At 45.9% G+C, this 13,890-nt stretch overlaps 1 protein-coding gene across 12 annotated transcripts in view; it reads right to left on the bottom strand.

Moving 5' to 3' along the window:
• Nucleotides 1–13,890, bottom strand: part of kmt2ca (lysine (K)-specific methyltransferase 2Ca) — a 147,873-nt gene that overhangs the window by 73,252 nt on the left and 60,731 nt on the right. For all 12 annotated transcript variants that reach the window (XM_029116184.2, XM_029116186.2, XM_029116188.2 and 9 more), the window contains 5 exons: nucleotides 9,637–9,799; nucleotides 9,367–9,538; nucleotides 7,132–7,246; nucleotides 2,467–2,657; nucleotides 288–451 (listed from right to left, as the gene is read on the bottom strand). In XM_029116184.2, coding sequence (XP_028972017.2) covers nucleotides 288–451; nucleotides 2,467–2,657; nucleotides 7,132–7,246; nucleotides 9,367–9,538; nucleotides 9,637–9,799 — 805 coding nt within the window. The remainder of the gene's footprint in view (nucleotides 1–287; nucleotides 452–2,466; nucleotides 2,658–7,131; nucleotides 7,247–9,366; nucleotides 9,539–9,636; nucleotides 9,800–13,890) is intronic.

Raw genomic sequence — 13,890 nt, forward strand, 5'->3', positions numbered from 1 at the left:
ACACAAAACCGACACAAATTCCAAAATAACCAAAGACAAATGAACTTCCAAGAAAATGCTCCTTTCAGGTAATTATGAAGGCTAACCTTTTGGAGACATCATCCCTAATCTCATCATGTAGGCCAGCCCATAGAAAGCACATAGACATGTAACTGCATCGTTGTTTTTGGCCACAGAAATACCAATCAATTGGGGCCACCTTGTAACCAACCAGACCGCAGCACTAAACACATCTAGTCACACACGATTCCACACAGTCAACAAGACCCAGAGCAGTATCTTCTTACCCATAGTTGGATCTGGTTCTGGCTCTACCACCTCCTGGATGGGACTTGTTGGGGTTTCCACCACATCCTGCCCAAGCTGTTTACAGGCAGTACAGACGTAGTTGGCCAGGGGAAGAAGGTTCAGGTCAACACCTGCCTGCTTCTCACACTCGCCATGAAGCCACCTGAGAGAAATTAAACAAATTCAAACACTGTTAATACATTTCTTTCTCCTAAAAGTGTAAGTCACGCTTCCCCACATCCACTAGTCTCCCAATAACCTTGACAACTAAGAGACGGTTGGTCACAAAGTGCACATGTCCCGCTTCACAGCAGCAGTAGTTTTCTGACATCTACCCGGAAACATTAGGAGTGACTAAACCTCCCAGGCAGGCAGGTTGGGTCAGTCATCCTCCGTGGCATATCTCCCAGTTTCTCTGAGCCTCCGGGTTTGTGGATTTGCCCTGCCGGCGTTCCCCTTTCTCACTCTCACCCTTGCTCCACTTTTTCTTGGTTTTCCCAAGCCCTCTCTCGCACTCCAGCCCCTCCCGCCTCTCTTCCTGTCATGGTGCTGTGGGAGTCCCACTTGGGCGCCTGCAGCTTGACTCGCCGCCTCTCCATCCTCTCCGACTCTCCCCGCCTCTGGTAATTACATTTCTGAGCAGGCACCTGGGCCGGGCAGCCGGCTGTGTCGAGAGGACCCCAGAGTGAGTATCTGTGAGAGGTGGAGGGTCGCTAAGGGGAACCTGGCTGCTCCAGCGAAGCCCAAGCTCTAGCTACTTCAAAAGACGGACTGGTGTGAGTTTGATATGATGTTCAGTGTGCATGGTGGGGGGGCAACAACGACTGGTGCAAGGACTAAGGGCTATGAGTAAGCACTGAGGAAATGTAGTGCATTTTGAGAACGTTTGAAGGACCACTGTGGAAGTGCCTGTGGGCTCTCACAGTGATGTTAGTATACTCAGTCGTACGATCTCAGTATGATTGGAAGTACTTATATGGGGGCCTCTGGAAATCGCCTATTTGAGCAAACTGGGGTTAATAAAACTACCTGCAATAACTACGCTTGTGTTGAAATTGAATGAATAACTTAAGGAAAGAACTGCGGCAGCCCTATCAAAAAGAAAATGGCTAAAACAGCAACCGAGGTCCCGATCTAGGGGTTGATTTTGGTACTTCCCTGGACCTGAGGAAGTGTCTACAGCAGTGAAAGATGTGTTTGACCCTCGGGCGACTTTGCTGGGCCTTGGATAAACCAATCCATTCACCGTAGTGGTCTATACTTTACTCGACCCCTCGTCACAAAGGCATCACTGTGCGGACTGCCTGAGCTCGGGGTTGCCGTAACGACCTCCAAGTGGTCGCCATGGGCAACAGTCACTCTGTTGCGGAAAAACCTTGACCCTCAGAAGCCCTGCCAAATCCAGCTCAGAGACCGGTAAATAACACTGGCTGGAATAGATTCCCGTTAGCCAGTAACCTACCAATTATCACTAGAATGGCCAACGGGTATCACCCATGCTCTTCTTTATGTTGACATTACACCCCCTATTCCTTCACTGGCTTATCCTAAATGGGTGTATTCTACAATGTTCAGTCGTAAGAACTATTAACAGAAAGGACCTTTTTAAGAGACTGATTACCTGTAATTTTAATACCCAGCCTTAACTTAAGGGGTCAAGAACAATGTGCCACTGGGAGATGGTACCTGGGCAATACGGCGTAATTAACCTTCAGTGGGACTTTGGTGTCGACCATATGTATCCAGTAAAACGACAGAGAAACCTACTAAACCTACTGGGCTACAGTTCTGTAATGCTGAGTTTCCGAATCTGTGAAGCTCGTAAACCAATTAAGATGAATCTATACAAGACATTATCCAACACTGTGGTTGTGACAGCAGCTGTAAACCACATCACAATCTGTAATTCAATATGGGACGACGCCGACAGCGGGGTGTCACATCGTTAGTTGACAGCTCAATCACACACACAATGAGACGGCATGACACGACCTGCACGCGGGGACCAACGCTGAAGAAACGCGCCGAACGCTGATCTAACCACTCAAGAATCAGAGCAACAACCACACGTTGTCGCTCGGCCGAACAACAGCTTGTCGACTTGCTCGGGATTCCCTCAGAAGACCGACGGGAACGGAAGGCAACCAAGCATAACCGCGGCGACAGGATGAGGCCTACCTCTTGCAGGTACGGCAGGTGAGGAGGTCATCTTTGGAGGTGTCCCCGGGGCCCTGGTCTCTCCCACACAGCGGGCAAGGCAGGACGATGGCGGGCTCCCCCGGGCGCCCCTGGCAACTTTCACACAGCGTGATGTTGTGGGCCCGTGGGCCCGACTGCCTGGTCCCACACTGACAACACACCCGACAGTTCTGGAGAGGGAGAGAGCAGTGGGGGGAGAGACGTGAGGCCTTACACTTGTCAATATGGATTTTCACATTGGGAATGACAACTATTTTCACGTTGTAATGCGCTTCATTTCACACAAACACAGCACGGTCAAAGACTTAGTAACTTTGTTTTTACAATGTGGTAACCTATAATTTATAAAATAGTTATGTTTTGGGGTTTTGAAAAAATTTACTGGTTTAGAACTACCCATTACACACTATTGTAAAGCCATAAGGAGACCCAATTGAATTAAGCATAACTACTTCAGTTAACTAGCTGGCTCACGTTTGCCACTAACCATTAACAGTGTTGCAGTGCGTTCACTTCCTTTTACCTTAGGCTATGCCTATAGACTTTATGTACTTCGGATACTTTGGACATATTAATACTAATCATACTGCGAAACTTTACATTTTCAGCTAAAGATTTTGACACTGACTAGGGAAAGCCACATTTTGTAGACCACTAAGTTGGCACGTTTTACCGTAGAAAAAAAAAAGGGTCTTGACGGCCGCACTCTCTCTTCTCTAATGATTCTCTGACCTTGCCCAAAATGTTTAGTATTTTTAAGACAGTTACACTATTCCCCTCAGCCACGTGATCTTGTGCACAAATGAGCACGAAGATTCAACCCTTTGTAGATGTGCAAACACCCCTGACCTCAGTGAGAAAAAGAAAAGACTAAGTCCCATTGGCGCAAAGATCTGTCAAAATGTGTGGCAAATCTATGGCAGGTATTAGCCAAAAAGACTATTCTGAAAATACCTATAAAAAAAAAAAAAACAGTTAATCTTAGAAAACACAAATCAACTTCAATTAATATGTCCAGATTCTCCCAGACGCTCTTTGACTGGAAAGTCAAACACAAATTACATGAGAGCGACGCAAGTTTGGTTGGCTGGTGAGAGCATTGGCTCAAAATCTATCGGCACATTGCAAAACAAGTGGCGTTGCAGCAAGCGGTTATAGTTACACAGGCTGAGGTAAATGTTTTGCATTATTTCTAGCTCGCTTGATAGCAGAAATGTGACTGCAAATTGCAGGGATAAAAAAAGCAAGCAGTGGTTAAAGTAACACTACCCAAAAGACTACTCGAACCCTGTTAAAGCAACAAGAAACATTAATATTTGGAAAAGCGGCGAAAGGACGACACTGGAAAGGTGAGGCTTTGACTAGCGTATAACAAATAAAGCAAATGTACTTCTCACACTGTCAGCATTCATTTGACACACAGCCAATTAATTTATTATGGAAACTACACTCACCTAAAGGATTATTAGGAACACCATATTAATACTGTGTTTGACCCCCTTTCGCCTTCAGAACTGCTTTAATTCTATGTGGCATTGATTCAACAAGGTGCTGAAAGCATTCTTTAGAAATGTTGGCCCATATTGATAGGATAGCATCTTGCAGTTGATGGAGATTTGTGGGATGCACATCCAGGGCACGAAGCTCCCGTTCCACCACATCCCAAAGATGCTCTATTGGGTTGAGATCTGGTGACTGTGGGGGCCATTTCAGTACAGTGAACTCATTGTCATGTTCAAGAAACCAATTTGAAATGATTCGAGCTTTGTGACATGGTGCATTATCCTGCTGGAAGTAGCCATCAGAGGATGGGTACATGGTGGTCATAAAGGGATGGACATGGTCAGAAACAATGCTCAGGTAGGCTGTGGCATTTAAACGATGCCCAATTGGCACTAAGGGGCCTAAAGTGTGCCAAGAAAACATCCCCCACACCATTACACCACCACCACCAGCCTGCACAGTGGTAACAAGGCATGATGGATCCATGTTCTCATTCTGTTTACGCCAAATTCTGACTCCACCATCTGAATGTCTCAACAGAAATCGAGACTGATCAGACCAGGCAACATTCTTCCAGTCTTCAACTGTCCAATTTTGGTGAGCTCGTGCAAATTGGAGCCTCTTTTTCCTATTTGTAGTGGAGATGAGTGGTACCCGGTGGGGTCTTCTGCTGTTGTAGCCCATCCGCCTCAAGGTTGTGCATGTTGTGGCTTCACAAATGCTTTGCTGCATACCTCGGTTTTAACAAGTGGTTATTTCAGTCAAAGTTGCTCTTCTATCAGCTTGAATCAGTTGGCCCATTCCCCTCTGACCTCTAGCATCAACAAGGCATTTCGCCCACAGGACTGCCGCATACTGGATGTTTTTCCCTTTTCACACCATTCTTTGTAAACCCTAGAAATGGTTGTGCGTGAAAATCCCAGTAACTGAGCAGATTGTGAAATACTCAGACAGGCCCACCTGGCACAAACAACCATGCCACGCTCAAAGTGGCTTAAATCACCTTTCTTCCCCATTCTGACATTCAGTTTGGAGTTCAGGAGATTGTCTTGACCAGGGCCACACCCCTAATTCCATTGAAGCAACTGCCAGTGATTGGTTGATTAGATAATTGCATTAATGAGAAATTTAACAGGTGTTCCTAATAATCCTTTAGGTGAGTTTATATGGTAACAATATTAAAAAATTTTCATGTTTGTTGTTCTTTGAAACACATGTTTTAGGATTTTGAGGCACATTGCATGTGTTTGTTCTCTGTGATTTGTAATTTATTTGAAGGTGAAAATGTGTCTTGTAAAAATGATGTGACGGGTGAACCAGTAGATTTCCTACCCTGCTGTCAACCCCTAACTTGTCTCATGATGTCAGAAAGATTCGTAGTTCCCATCAGTTTCATGAAATACAATATAATGGAACTTTGCATTGAGATGTTTGTGTATAATCCTCTAACGCCACACGTCACGTTGTTACAATAAATGATACCGAATCGCTAAAACATTATTTGACATTTCTAAATAATTTTCATTAATCTGACTACACCACGACAATGATTAACATAAAAATCCCCACGTCCTATTAAAATATTTTCCCTCCTATGCAGTGAGCCTACGATCCGCCAGCAGGAAATGTCATCACGCCTTCAAAAAGTACCACTTCAAGCTCATTGATTGACATTCTAAAGGAGCCACGTCATTCCCAGCTTTCGGGGGCGAGTAGGAAGAACAAACTCATTCTAAAGCTTCTCTGTGCCACTGCTGTCTGTCATACCCTTCCCTGTGTATCATGGGCGGGGGGGGGGGGGGGGGGTTTAGAGGGCGGCGTAGCAGGCATCGGATAACTCACTATGTCTTGAAGCATAGTGTGTTCTGACACTGAGCGGTGGATGGACAGGGATTCCTTACAGAGGGGCCAGCACGGACATATGAGGAAGAGGGGGAGGGTGGGGAGACCGAGAGAGAAACAGAGCACGGGGGAGAAAGAGTGGAATAGAGAGATCAATGAAGAGAGGGGTAGCAGACCTGCCAGCTGCCAATCAGAGGCAGATCCAGCCATTGTCCGCCTACTTCCTCCCTCCATCCACCCCTCCCATCTACTCCTCTCACTGTAGATTCTCTCAGTCATGGAACACTTCTCTTCCCCCCCCCCCCAACCCTTCGCTCCTCCATCTCCTCATCCAGTACCACAATCATCCAGCTTCTGGCAGGGTGAAGGGGCAGATGTGAAATGATGCATTAGCACACATTACATCTCAGTATCCACCCACTGCTGACACGGAGACTGGCTGATTCATCCCGCCGTGGATATCAATGAGACCGGTGGGCTTTTATTCGCACTATTTCGATACGGAGGAAAATTAACGTGGTCATCAGACCTAAGGCCACATCTTTAACGTGAATAGCCATCTTGCCGGAAAACAACATCAACATTCCTATCCTCATTATATTTGGATACAGAACAGAAGTGTGAGGGGGAAAACATTTATCACTTTGGTCTGTGCCACAAGATTAACTTAAGAACGTTTAATATTTTCTAAAATCAGTGCCATAAGAGAAATAAAACAATTCCCTTCTATAGTAAGGAGAGAATGGTTGGGGACAATCGATTCCACTGGAACTCAACATTCGTATTCTGTTTCTGTATTCTCCACTTTTGCAACCCAACTCAAATCAGAATCTGTCATTCAGGACTTAATACAGAGCTCCCCACTGCAATCCACTGCAAAGCGTCCGTAACACTGCATTGTCCATGTCAGGATCTGTGCAACCCGTCCCCCAACCCCACGGCCCAAAAAGCTGCTACAAAAAGCCACTAAGAGCCACAAAAGCTATTTTCAACTGCTGAATAAAAACAGCAAATACACTCAGAGAGAAGCCGGGTGGGGGTGGAAGGGGGGACGGTGAAACAGCCTCTGATTCAGACTCTTAGGGGACAACAGAGAGATGGAGAAAGAAATGGAGAGAGAAACAGAGTTGGGGAGGGAGACAGGAGAGGGGATGGGGGAGGAGTGCAACAGTAAAAGGAGACTTGATCTAAGACGACAAGAGCTTCACCTAAAAGCCTGCCTTCGTTCCAAGCCTCTTACTCGTCTTTTCAGCCATGTTTCCTTTCCCCCACGTAAGGCTTTTGTGGAGGTTTTCTTACCTTGCATCGCCAACCGTTAGTGGGGATGGATTCCATGACAGGCTGGAGACAGAAGGTGTGATAGCCTTTATCGCACATGTCACACACTAGCATCTTACTGTCCTCCCCGGGGTTCCTGGAACACAAGCGCAGGCACACAAAAACCCAAGTGAGGAAAAAATGCACACTTTCACCCAATAATGTCGACAAACAAGAAATGACACACACGAAATGACACACACACCTAATATAAAGACACACCCTAGACAAGAAAGAGTTGAAGATCAGGATGTGACCTCCTCGGCGCATCCGATCAAGAGGTCCTGCTTCATATCACACCGCTTTGTCAACCAGGAAGTATGCAGAAACGTACACGCGCACAGAACGGCCAGTGACGGAGTTTGGCGACTACCAGTGGCAGGGTAGATGTTCTCTGCATCTTGAAAGACCCTTCTCTTCTCTACTCGCTAGCTTAAAACTCGCTCGCTAGCTAGCTCATTGTGTAGATACGTAATACATTTGTCGCGCAAATAATACATTCTTATTAATAATTGCAGAGACTGATGCTTCCCCTATACTGGCTGACTGGTTGTCACTGGCATAAGTTAGGATGACACGCCCCGCCTGAGTGGGCACCAAGGGAGGGCTCAGCAATAGCTTGCCAGGGATTGAGCGATTTACGAGTTGAGCGAGCGGGCAGTGTGCACGCAGCATTACCAGTCAACTACACAGGAACACCACGCCATACATGCTATAATGCAGAAGTGATCTACCACACGGCTAACAAGACCTCTTCATTACCTACACATGAGTTGTTTCGGTAAGAAAGAACAGATTTCCTTTAAGATTCTTAATTAGTCCAGCCAATCAAATGCACCATTAAACATTATGGGATTGAGAACTGACGGTCCATTGGGTAAGATTTAGAATTAGGGTTAAGGTTAAATGGGGGGGGGGGGGGGGTTATGATGAGCGATACATTAAATCCCAGTAGCTAATATTATTTTTACAAACAATCACACAAATTTGGTACGCTTAACATCCCAGAGTGCCCCCCCCCCTTCTTTCCTTTCCTTTGTCTAGCTCCTTAACAGCTCAGGTCAACACCATGGGGCAGGGGTCCGCTATGTAGAGGGGGGTCTGTTTGGGTCTTACTCCTCAGAGACTGCAGTGCAACTCAGTACCACCATACTCAAATCACTGTGATGGCAGTGGAACTCACTCCCACAAAATAAACATTTAATTTAGACAATGCAGAGTTTAGCAAACTATACAAAAAAACAACAACATGAAACTAAACTTTAAAAGAGACATGGCAGGTTTCGCTCTCGTGGGTTTTTCATTACTTCATTTCCTGGCCTTCGATTCTAGAGTCCTTGAGCACTGAGAATCGTAATCTCCAGAGATTCAGTCATAGCTGTCATTCATCTAATCTTTACTGTACTCCACCAAAATTCTACTCCCTACAAACACACACCACTGCACACACACCAAGGCAGCCACCATCCGCTACACTACACAACACTATAACACACACCCGTTACACACACATCCTTCTGCAAAGATAAACACTCCCCTTTGAGGCAGACAGCCTTGAGAGAGAATTGACTGTGCAAGGCTGGTTGAACATGTAGGGAGGTTGAGGCTGATGAAATACAGTATGCATACATCTCCCCAACTCTCATCTTTCCTCCCAATGTGCCGATGGATGCGCCTATAAAATATGTTTTTTATTAAGTGGAGACTGTATTGTCCCTGTCAATCTTCCTATAGAAGATATAGAAGAAAATCCATTAGAACACAAGTTTGATACCAATGTCAACACCGTCCACAAATGGCTCATTGGTCGGAGCCGGTAAGACACAATGAGTTGCAGGATTGGTTTGTTGGTATTCCAGATAAGAATCACAATAATCAATGGAACGGTTTTACTCAGTTTCAGGGTCCTTGGAGAGTAGAGTACAGCCCAGGGGAGTCACAGAGCCAGTCATTTGGGGTCAACTCTGTCGACTTGGGTAACAGTCAAAATGTTCCACATTCTTAGCTAGCCCCGTGAAGCAAACTAGCCTGGGAGCACCGACAAAACCAGCCTGGGAGCCATTACAGTTGTCATATCCCGGCCCTGGGTTGGTCAACAGGACTAGAGCTCGTAGGATGGGCGACGACACCGCTCACGCAATCGCTACTAGCACGCACGGCTGACTGACGTGCATTCGAGTGCGTACGGCGGACGGGCCTCAGAACCGCTCCCGTTACCTGCATGTCTGACAGACTTTGCATTCTGGGCACTGCCAGCCTGCCCGCCTCAGCGGGGTGACGCCCACGTCGAGACACGCCCCGTGGTAGTGCTGCCCACACGTGGTACAGAAGAGCTGGTCCTGCATGTCCCCGGCGCTGTCACAGAGCAAGCACTTCACCTCCTCTTTACCTGCGGGCGAGAGAGGAGAACCAGATTAAAAAGGTTGGATTCCAGAAGCGGGCCAAGCGTCGGGACCGCGCCCTGTCAAACGCTACGGCCTCACTCACACGTCTGTGAGGCCAGGTGAAGGTGGTCGGGGCAGAAGAGGACGTGTTGTCGCATGTCCTGGAAAGTTCCGGCGGCTGCAGCACAGGGGAAATGATAGGAGCGACAGCACCCCTCCTCAAAGCACTTGACGGACGCTCCAAGGCGCTTACAGTACGCACAGCTCTGGGGGGAGGGGGGCGAGAGGGAGGGGGGGGGGTGGAGGAGAGAAAGAGAAAATTAGGGCCTATACACCATAACAATTGTCATGACCACACTTCAACTCAATCACATAAAAAGAAACACAATTGACAATGCAACAACATGGCTTGGAACACTCAGAATAAGGAGTCAAGAAATCAGTTTTCTTTTTTTTTTATCGTAGTCATCTTGGTCTTAAGGGGGTGCCTAATTTGCCAGGGCCCCAAGGCCATCAGCCAGGTCCCCAAGGCAAAAGGAGCGCATCACAGCCATGGCCACCGGAGCCACCATGAAATTCCATCCCTGCTGTTAACCAATCCCGGGATCACTTTGCTCACATCAGAGAAGTCACATGTTTTTAACTTGAGAAACACTGCAAATCACACAGGCTTCCTTCATAGTGTCTCCTGGGGGACAAACATAGATGGCGCTTTGAAACACACCTCGGAGACGTGACAAAAAATATATATACAAAGGATTGTGCGTTCTTTGTAAGGGTGCAGATGTGAAAACGTCAGACACAATTCCCTGACAATTAATTTTCCATGCAACAACCCAACCCGACCATTCTATATTGTTGCATCCTCCTGACCCCAACCCAGATATACCTGCTCAGATTGGACCAGTCTGGCACACTGTTGGAAGTCAGGCCAATATGGGCTTCATCTACACTTTCTATAGGGAATGAGTCCAACTACACCCTTATTGCAGATCTCAGTTTATAGGCGCCCAAAACCATTATTTGTACTTCAATTCATTCATGGACACATGGTTGCAACAATCACAACTTGACAAATTTCAGCTCTAATGCATTGTTGCTATTCTAAACAAACCATTGAATTTGTGCAGAAAGTCTGCCTCGGTAACAGAACAGACAGGCCAAATTAAGTCCTCAGATATGAGTTGAGCGAACGTAAATGCGTAACCTGTAAAGTTTCCATCCGTCGATACCGCTTAGTGCTTTTTTATTTTAACCAGACAACCCAGCCCTCCCCACTCTCCCCCCAAATAGATGTTGCTACGGCAATAGGATGGTTGCCCACCTCCCCAACCCCTCCCGAATCTACAAAGAGCCAAAATGGCTTCCGTCCAAATGGAGCAAACCAGACAAGAAAGATGCAATGGGTAGATAGCGCAGTGCCAATGTGAATAGAATAAGGCCTCATGAGGGCTAGACATGACTTTAACCATTTAGCTTTTTTAACACTGTTGTGCTGAACCAAATTGTGCAGCGCTGGTTTGTAAATGGTATATTCACACAGGCCCAGTGGTATTCAAGCTGGTTGCAGACACTATGGTGGATGAGTGAACGAGACAGCACAGTACAGCTTAACTAAGCTCAGAAGTGTCATTCTGGATAAGAGTCTGAATGTACACTACCGATGAAACGTTCGGGGCCTTGTTTTGACCTTGTTTTAAAAGAAATAAACTTACATTGTGTCCATTTAATCAAATTGATCAGAAATTCAGCGTAGACATTATTAATGTTGTAAACTACTATTGTAGCTGGAAACCGCAGATTTTTAAGGGTAATATCTACATAGGTGTACAGAGGCCGATTATCAGCAGCAATCACTCCTGTGTTCCAAAGGCACGTTATGTTTGCTAATCCAAGTTAATCATTTTAAAAGGCTCATTGATCATTAAAAAACGCTTTAGCAATTATTTTAGCACAGCCGAAAACTGTGGCCTTCTTTATACAAGTTGTGTATCTGTAGCATCAGCATTTCTGGGTTCGATTACAGGCTCAAAATGTCCAGAAACAAAGAACTTTCTTTGGAAACTTGTATATTCTTGTTCTGAAAAATGAAGGCTATTCCATGCATAGAGCTTCACAGAGGAGCGCAAATTGTCTCTAACCAGAATAGAAAGAGGAGTGGGAGGCCCCAGTGCACAACTGAGCAAGAGGACAAATAAATCAGAGTGTCTAGTTTGAGAAACAGGAGCCTCACAGGTCCTCAACTGGCAGCTTCATTAAATAGTTCCTGCAAAACACCAGTCTCAAACTCAACAGTGCAGAGGCAAATGTGGGATGCTTCAAGACAGAGCAGCAAAGAAAGACATCTCATCAGGGGGTGAAATCTCTTCAGATTACCTCAAACTGACATCTAGAATGCTAAAGGTCTGCAAGGCTGTAATTGCTGCAAAATGACTTTGACAAAAGCAAAGTTTGAAGGACACAATATATCGATTACTGATTATTCTTTCTAAACTTGTCAATGACCATATTTCCTATTCAAACTAATTTCATGTATGTTTTCATGGAAAACAAAATACATTTCAAAGGGACCCCAAACCTTTGAATGGTAATGTACATGTAAATGCAAAGTAATGACAACCCCACCCTCACGTGCACAAAGAATGAAACACCTGAATTCAACTCAAACCTGGTAATATTTGTAATATTTAGCAACTGATAGCATACAACAGGTGAATTAAACAGAAAAGCCATTAATATCAAGGACCTAATAAGGAGTATGGCTATCTTTTAGAATATCTTTAGAACAGCTCTAGTCCTTCTTGGAATGCTGTCATACAAGTCCTGGACGGTGTGTACTGAACCCTTCTTCAAGAAGAAAAACCTCCCGTTCTTTGAGGGATAAATGGGGTGGAAATCTACTTCGTACTCCATGGATGTTCATATCTGGTGATTGTGGAGGCCATAGAAGACGTCTGATGTCATCCTGGTGTTCAGAAACCCCTTCATGAATTCGTTAACTGCGTATGGGGGCATTATCATGTGGGAATATTGGAACATCATGAGGGAACAGTGTTTGAACCATAGGGTGCACCTGCTCCTGTAAAATGGCTTCAGATTAATCAGACCCAATGCCTACAACAAGATAGCCGCCCATGCCATGACGGACCGGCCAGCACGTTTAACAGCTGGCAGCAGACGCATGTGCTGAAGGCATCAGTTAGCTTTCTCCAAATGTCAACATCTCTGGATGTAGGAAATAAAGTGAAAGATGGCTCTTTAGGCCACATTGCTTTTTTCCCTCCTTGCACCAAGTTATGATTCTTTGTGCGTCTCCGTAATCCTGCTGGCGTATGCCGAGGAAATGTGGCCGCATGCTGAAGCTGACCAATGGATACATGTACACTTGAGCGGATAGTTTCTCAGTGCCCCAAAGGTACAGCCTCAAAAATGACCACTAAATTGAGTCAGCACCTGCATTGTCGCTGGATACAAGTGTTTCAACAACGGCAGCCCTGCAATAAACTCCAAAGATGTACAGACCACAGAGTTCACACACTGAATAATTCAGGTTTCTGTGACCAACGCACCTGCAATTTGGGCACAGACTCCTTGAAACGCTGCCCCTTGTTGCATTAAAAACTCCAATATGAAAGTGAGAATTGTCAGACCTCTTTCATAGCTGACACATATGTACTGCTAACTTGTTTGTAGTTGAGACGTAATCACTTTGATGTAACGGTCCTTTTCCATGCGGTTATTTTGTCCACCCCCAGTTTATCCCACTGCCAATACAACACAATAGTAAAACCTAACACACAGTGCCATCCAGAGTTCACAACAGAAACTTGGCTTGTGTCATGGCGGCAGACAAATTAGCTCAGGTTAAGTCCTATCAATGACTCAAGTTTCACATTAGTTTTCTTAAAAGCTGACACCTCAACAGCAGATAAGGCGACACCATCTTAAAAAGCAGAGAGGTTATCCTGAAGCCCCAACGCCCGCGGGGGGTTACACAGCTAGCTGCCAGACCCTGTCAACATATACTGGAGGGGCATAACACCACCAGGGGAGAGGAGGGAAAGCTCTGACCCACAACCGGATGACATAATGGCACAACGCCATTTCCGTAGTACTGCCGGCACACATGGACAGACCTGCACACGTGCAGTATGCGCAGATACATTAACGTGAGGCGGCCAAATATACGATGCTCACCGAGAGCTGCTGCGCACACAAACACGCATGCACAGGACACAAACACGCATGCACAGGACACAAACACGCGGCTTATGAGTTTACACAGACTCGCATAAGAAGCCTGACATTTCAGCTGAGTGAGTTTAAACGAGTAACATGCCGATAGTTTAGCTGATTT

The sequence above is a fragment of the Esox lucius genome, chromosome 21 (assembly GCF_011004845.1).
Source record: "Esox lucius isolate fEsoLuc1 chromosome 21, fEsoLuc1.pri, whole genome shotgun sequence".
Taxonomy (NCBI): Eukaryota; Metazoa; Chordata; class Actinopteri; order Esociformes; family Esocidae; genus Esox; species Esox lucius.